A 7,748-nucleotide genomic window follows, 5' to 3' on the forward strand; every position below is an offset into this window, starting at 1 on the left:
GTTGAAGACAGCGCTCCTCACCGCATTGGCCTCGGTCAAGAGGGTAGGGGACCTGCAGACATTTTCGGTCGACGATTCGTGCCTAGAATTTGGAACGGGTAACTCTCACGTTGTCCTGAGACCCCGGCCTGGATATGTGCCCAAGGTTCCCACCACGCCTTTTAGGGATCAGGTGGTGAAATTGCAAGCGTTGCCCTGGGAGGAGGCAGACCCAGCCATTGCTCTGCTCTGTCCCCGTTCGCGCTTTGCGCACTTACGTGGACTGTACGCAGAGCTTCAGGACCTCAGACCAGCTCTTTGTCTGCTTCGGAGGACAGCAGAAGGGAAAGGCTGTCTCCAAACAAAGACTTGCCCACTGGTTAGTGGAGGCTATAGTCTTAGCTGAGAGGAGTGGCATCTTCTTGGGCATTGGCGTGGGGCGCCTCGATAGCAGACATCTGTAGAGCTGCCAGCTGGGCGACGCCTAACACGTTTGCGAGATTCTATAATTTCCGTGTAGAGCCCGTGTCCTCTTGTGTACTCGCCTCAGGTAGGCAGTAACACCGGACCCGCTCGGTGTCAATCACACTTGCTGCGCCATTCCCCTCTAAGGACCGGATATGTGCACTTTCTGCCTAGCCGCTGTCCTATCTTCCGCCCCAGCTGGTGTGGGGGGACTTGCCAGCTTCTGCAGGGCACTGGAGGGGGTCAGCAATAGTGGCGTTTTCTATACGTATCCCAATTCGCCAGTCACGACTGACGTAACGTAGAATGTGACTGACTGAAAGGGAACGTCTCGGTTACTTGTGTAACCCTCGTTTCCTGAAGGAGGGAACGGAGACGTTACGTTCCGTCGCCACAGTTGCTGTACTGTGAACGCCATCTGTCATTGGCTTGTTTAGTTTACACTCGAAGGGGATTGGGCTCTCGGGCGAGATCCCAATTTGTCAGTCACGACTGACATAACGTCTCCGTTCCCTCCTTCAGGGAACGAGGGTTACACAAGTAACCGAGACGTTTTTGTTCTTTGCTGAGTTATCCAATTGAATCCTCTCATTATAACATATAGAGTGTATCCACCATGTAACAGTTTGATTGCGCGTGTAGAGAGATTCATTGGACAACTTTGTGAGATCATGATGAACAAAGAGTGACAGCTTTTTAGAGATTATAGAGGGAGCGCTCTTTGCAAGATTTCTAGGCTGTAATCCATTCAAAATGCAGAAATTTAGTTTTTTGGCCACTCACACTTTGCAAAGTTTCGGGAATGACATCCTCATATTTATGTGGGATTCACTCTCGACATAGCAGTTATTGACATGGGACAAATATGTGAAAATGTGCATTAAGACTAGAGCACCCTCACTAATTTCAGAAGCATTCTCAGTGATTTATTTCTGGAACCGGTCCTGGTTGATACGCTTTTATTGTACAACTATATAAAAACAACAAAATACAAATGCACTAAATAAAATAATTGAATAAATGTGTTTTTACAATAAGCACTTAATACTTAAATAAGAATTAAGTAATAAAATAAATAACTAGAGAAAGCTGACTATAACTAGCTTGCTTCCATTTAGTGGGATAAGCCTACTCGTCACCTGAAAAAGCACTTCTGGTCTTCAGTGATGCAAGGACAAAATTTGACCAACCAGATTTCTGTGGGGGCTGGTGCCACCCCTGGCCACCATGTAAACCTGTCCCTGAGTATGTGTAAACACACTATTGATCAAAAGTTTGCGGTCTGCAAGATTTCCTGTAATGGTGAATTTTCAGCATCCATTAGTGTCACATAATCCGTCAGAAATCATTCTAATATGCTGATTTGCTGCTCAAGAAACATTATTTCTTCTTCTTTACCTCTTCTTCTTATTTGATGGTAAATAGTTGTGCTGCATAATAAAGTGTGGAAAGTGTGAATGCATTTTTTCAGTGTTCTTGGTGAATACTCAAAGAACAACATAAATATTTTATAAAATTATAATGTCTTTACAGTCATTTTTGATAAATTTAAGTTGTCCTTGCCAAATTAAAATCAATTTCTTTCCAAAAATAAATGAATAAATACAAATACATACATACATACTGACAAAAATGACTGACCCCAGACATTTGGACAGTAGTATACATATCTATATTGTCTGTTAAAATAATACTATAAAACTATAGGCAGTGGCATGATCCAGGTTCAGTTCGACATGGCTGACTTTCGAATCCGTACATGGAGTTTAGCTAAACCTCTTGTGATCATTTAAAGTGGATTTATTCTGTCTTTCAATGAAAACAAATCCACAACTCAAGCTGGACCTTTATTGCAGAGCTTGAATCTAAAATGTGCATGGCAGTTGGTCAATACATACCTCTTGTTTTAATTGTTTATTTATTTATCGTTTCTTCTGAAGAAATGTGTATTGGCGTTAGCCTAGAGGGAAGTACAGTGTTCAGATCCTTGGAGTAAATTGTGTGTCTGGTTACTATGGTGGCACCATGAAAATGAGTATTGCTTTGCGCTGTGAATCTATAATGATGGAGAGTTCCAGTCTGGAGATTATAAAAGAGATTTGTGAGTGTTGTGGCCAAAATATACACTGCTTTGACATCCGCACCTCAGGTTTTGTAAAGCACCCATTTTTCATGTCTCGAAATTCATTTTTATATTGCAAAGTGTTGTTAAGATTAATGTTTGATGACTCTTGACTTTATTGCACAGATGCAGGACGAGTATGCACAGTTTTGAATGCAGAGAGAACGTCTTTTGCATGGCTGCCTTTAAATATGCAAGACCCCTGAGACTTTGTTGGTTTCAACCCCTGTTCTATTTTAATCATGAATAATTATGCTTTTTCTCAGCCAAAACAACAGCATGGCAGTTCTGCAGGTGTAGATTATGGCCCAGTGCCTTAAATGAACTGAATCGATTGATGTGAAACCACACAACGTTTTAAAAATTACATTTAATATTCAAAATGTTAAAAGGAAATAAATATATTTTTAATTTTATTAATTTGATAATTTACTGTACATGTATCTTAATTAAATATTAACAATAATAAATAGCGTTAAATTATTATTTACAATCATTTCAAAAACTAATTGAGTTGCATGGAAGTTACATTCCAAATATGCTATAAAATTACACTTAACACAATTTTAAAATTAATTTAAAAAATGCTATGATTAGTATTTTTTATTTATTTTTTAAATCTAGTATTGTTTATAATTTAAAATAATTCAAAACACAAACATTAAATGTTGCATTTAGTTACATTCCAAGCACACCAAAATCACATTAAACAACCATAATGTAAGTAATCATAATGTTACGGTCCGTGGTTGTAGTTAGCGCACGATGGAGTAAACAAAATAGACTTTAATTCCACTTTAACACAAAGAATAGGAGAGCAAAATAGCATCCACTCATGTGTACCATTAAATCAACATTAATCCAGGACGAAGAACAGACAGAAACTGAAGGCTTGTAAAGACAGGGAAACAAAGGAGCAAACGAGATGATCAGTCAACACAGGTGGACAGAATGAAGGCGATTAACTAATAATGAGAACAGGAACCAAACCAAATAAAGACAAACAGGAAAAAACAAAACATACACGTGACACATAACAATAACAACAGCAACAATAGCAAAGCTGTTATTACTATTATCATTATTATAAATAATTAAATACTATTTACGTTTTAAAAATGCTAAACACAAAAACTTTAAACGTTACATTTAGTTATATTCCAAGTCCACAAAAGTCACATTAACCACATCAAAAGTAAAAGTAAATTTCATTATTATATTTTAATTTTAAACAGCTGATTTTGTATTATTATTATTATTAATGTTTTTGTTGTAGTTGCTATTGTTGTTAATACAACTGTTATAATTATTATTATGTAAATATCATTATTACCAATAATTGTTTACAGATTTAAGTATTAAAAAATTATCTCGAGTTATTCAATTAGTTATTAAACTGCATCAAAGGAATAGTTTCCCTCAGACTCTTTCACAATGCGATGATAATTTCGAATGTGCTGATGAACATTTCTGATACGATTTTGCAATTAGTGCCCTATTCAACCTCTATGTGGCTCAGACAATGAGGTTCAACAAAACTTTGGGAGGATGGCAATGCCAGTGGCCAGCTAACACTGTTCAGCACCTCATTAAGCATGAAAATAAAGGCCTGTCTCACTGTCTTTCAAAGCCAAATGCATTCAGACTGAGTCATGTGACACACCTGCACTCTGCCTGACAACAACAATTAGCCGTCCACACTGCAGCGCAATCCAACCCTTTACACAATCTGTTTAATTAGTGTCATTCAAGGGCTGCTTTGTTAAAGTCTCTTTTTGAGATTGCATGTTGAAAATGGCTTTTGCATATTTATTATTGACTTTTCCCAGAATTAAAAGCTATTATGCTCTTATAACTGTGTTTTTTCTCATATGCTCAAGCCTGGAAAGCAAACCTAGAATATTTATCAGGATATGGAGATGGGCTTAGATTAATGTGACTGAAAATGGGAGAAAGTGCTTCTCTGATTGCATATTTGCAGGTTGCAAGCAAATGACTAATTCGCCCAGCTGTTGTTGTCAAAAGTATTAGACAAATTTATGGATAACCCTTAGATTTACTAGCCTGACATCCTGCCATTTTCTCCATTAGTATCTGTTTTTGGGGAAATTGATTAAACCTGGTTCCTCTATTCACTTGGATGTTTATATTGTAACCCTTTAGCCAATTTTTACGTCATATACAGTACTTTCAAAAAATAATATATATACAGTATATATAGTATAAATGGAAGGAAACAATACCAGGGTGTTGTAAGTGGTTGCTAGGACATTGGTATGCAGTTGCTAGTGTGTTGTAAGTGTTTTTACCTTAAGTGTAAGTGTATTCTGAGTGGTTGCTTACTTGCTTAATTCAAAAGAGCTGTTCCTCAAGTCTCTGTAAAATTTTCTTGTCATTATTTATGGGTTAGGTCCCTCTTCCGATGTAAATCTATGGGATTATATATACAGTGGGTACGGAAAGTATTCAGACCCCCTTACATTTTTCACTCTTTGTTATATTGCAGCCATTTGCTAAAATCATTCAAGTAAAATTTTTTTCCTCATTAATGTACATATATATATATATATATATATATATATATATATATATATCCAGTTGCAAAAATAAAAGTAATGACACACCTTTCCTCAATTCAAAGTTTCAGCAATAGAAACACCTCAGCAAACATCACTAATGATGTAAATAATGAAATAACAGTAAGACAGGTTGTATTTATTAACATCACTTAATGCATTTGCTAACTTGAACCAGCAATGAACAAGATCTGTTTACAGCATTAATCTTTGTTCATTTTAACTGTTAAATACACTAATGAATTTCTAAACATTACTAGCTTATTTTTTAACATTTGTTAATGCAGTAATTAACATGTATTGATATAAAATAACACCTCTTTAAAACATTAATAATATTAGTTTATGTTCTTTCATACATTTACATTTCTTATAATTCAAGGTCTGCTCATTCATGCAGTGTGTTAACATTACTTAAAGCATTAGTTTCCATGAGCTAACATTGAACAGCACTTTATTAGTTGCTTAAAAACAAGAGAGCGCTTTTGTGAACCTCACTGTAAAAACCATTTCAACATCAGTTAGTGTGTTTCTAATTATTGTGGGCTCCTTACTAACATGATTGATCTTTATTATAGAATTTATTATGAATTTACCATTATTTGACGTGTTACTAATTTTTGTAGGCTCTTAACTAACATTATTTAACAGGAAAAGAGCATTTATTAGGGGTATTGCTGGATCGTATTGTAATCTGTATATAAGGTGTTGTTCATTGTTCATGTTCATGAAATAATCAATGCAAAGAAAGTCAGCTATTGATGCTAAGAGAAACCTTGGTATATGTCCGAGTTTACATTAACAATAATTAGGTAATACTGTATACAGGTGGTGTTCATTGTTAATTCAACTAATTTTTAACTAACATCAACTAACAAACAGAATTCTCAACAACAAATATAGCAATAACAATCTGTAATGTGTTACTGAAATTATTAAGTTCTCTTATGATTAATTCTTCATATATATATGAAATGATTAACTCTTCATATATATATATATATATATATAATTATATATTAAAACTTATATATTATCATTTTTAAATTAAATAAAATTATTTTTAAATAAATAATAAATAATAATTTTCTAAATTTAAATATTATGATTTAGCAATTCAATTATAATTATTTCATTAATATTTGCATTAAAAACAAACTCAGCACAAAAACATAAAATGTTATACTTAGTTACATCCAAAATGTACAAACATATAATTAAACTACATTCATACATACATACTGTTAAATAAAAATAAATATTAATCAGTATAATTACAGGTTGCATGCAAGTACTGCAAGACCTGTGCAGGAATTATGGTGCAATACCAGTGGAAAACATATCGCACATTTGCATTTATGCATGTGCCAACACTTTTATCCAAAAATGCAATACAACTAATTTTTCTTTTCCCACTGAGCGACAAGAAAAGACTGCCGCCAGTAAAAGCCACAGAGACAGGAAGGTTTTAGTTTGCCCTTGACATTGCATAAACCTCCATGTGAATTATGAATGGCCTATTTATGACACCTGGTGGCCTGCTGCCATTCCTAAGCCAGCACTGAATTACACATACAACAAGTTATTTATTGATTTATTTGTTTTTTCCTTTTTTATTCGACAGTGATGTATTTCTATGATCAAATGTTATTATTTTAAAATAAATAACATGCTTGTCAATCTAAAAACATGCTTAAATCACTGGAGGATGGTGATTTACATGAAGTATACTGTGAAGGAACTTCTGTCTCTATTCTGTGGCACCTCCTCTTATTGTGACTGACATGTCTCTCTGTTGGCTTTTAGGTGGATTAGCGAGATGCCCGCCACTCACCCTCGACTTGTGCTTTCAGACTGAATCTCCTCCTTCTGGGTTATTCTTCCAGCACAAAGTGGATCCATGACTGGATATTGCATGCTTTTCTGTGGTGATCCGATCTTCTCTAAAAGTCTTCATGAAAAAAAAAAATCTAAATTTTCGTGAGGAACACATCAATTACTGGCACATATTCCACCACAAACAAAATTGTGAAATTCAGATGAATTCACCAGTTGCACTTAAAACTGATTAATTTGTAATAAATGTAAGTACTGTATAATAAATAACAAACTACAGAATGATATCATGCAGAAAATACTTTTCTTTATAGACTTTTGAAAAGGTACATTTCTTTTTCCAAACTTTATTCAAGGCTGCCATGAATGGACTTCCTTAATGTGGGTGTCGATAAATGGTGTACCTACAGCCATAATGATGTTTTAAATGGACAAGCCAGTCAAATCAACATGAAATCTTATGTATTTTCAAGTGAAACAGGATATTTATTGAGAAGAAATGCTGAGCAGAAATTGATTTGATCCATTAGGAATTGATTAGATAGTAAAACGTGTCTCTATGATGTGATTGGAGGAGAAGTAAAACAACAACAACAATATTTTACATTCAATTAAAAATTAATATAAATAATAATCTTAATTAATATTTTAAGTTCAGTCTTTAATTTTATTCTTACTGTAACCTTCATATATTTACACACACACACATAGTCATACACACACACACACACACACACACACACACACACACACACATATATATATACTGT

At 34.7% G+C, this 7,748-nt stretch overlaps 1 protein-coding gene across 1 annotated transcript in view; it reads left to right on the top strand.

Annotated features, from left to right (window-relative positions):
- LOC107602253 (proton-coupled folate transporter) overlaps window positions 1-7,151 on the top strand; it is a 39,457-nt gene extending 32,306 nt beyond the window's left edge. The window contains exon 7 of the mRNA XM_016294711.1: window positions 6,949-7,151. Coding sequence (XP_016150197.1) covers window positions 6,949-7,000 — 52 coding nt within the window. The 3' untranslated portion in view covers window positions 7,001-7,151. The remainder of the gene's footprint in view (window positions 1-6,948) is intronic.
- Window positions 7,152-7,748: the final 597 nt, after the last annotated feature.

Source organism: Sinocyclocheilus grahami, unplaced genomic scaffold, assembly GCF_001515645.1.
Source record: "Sinocyclocheilus grahami isolate Dianchi unplaced genomic scaffold, SAMN03320097.WGS_v1.1 scaffold323.1, whole genome shotgun sequence".
Lineage (NCBI taxonomy): Eukaryota > Metazoa > Chordata > Actinopteri > Cypriniformes > Cyprinidae > Sinocyclocheilus > Sinocyclocheilus grahami.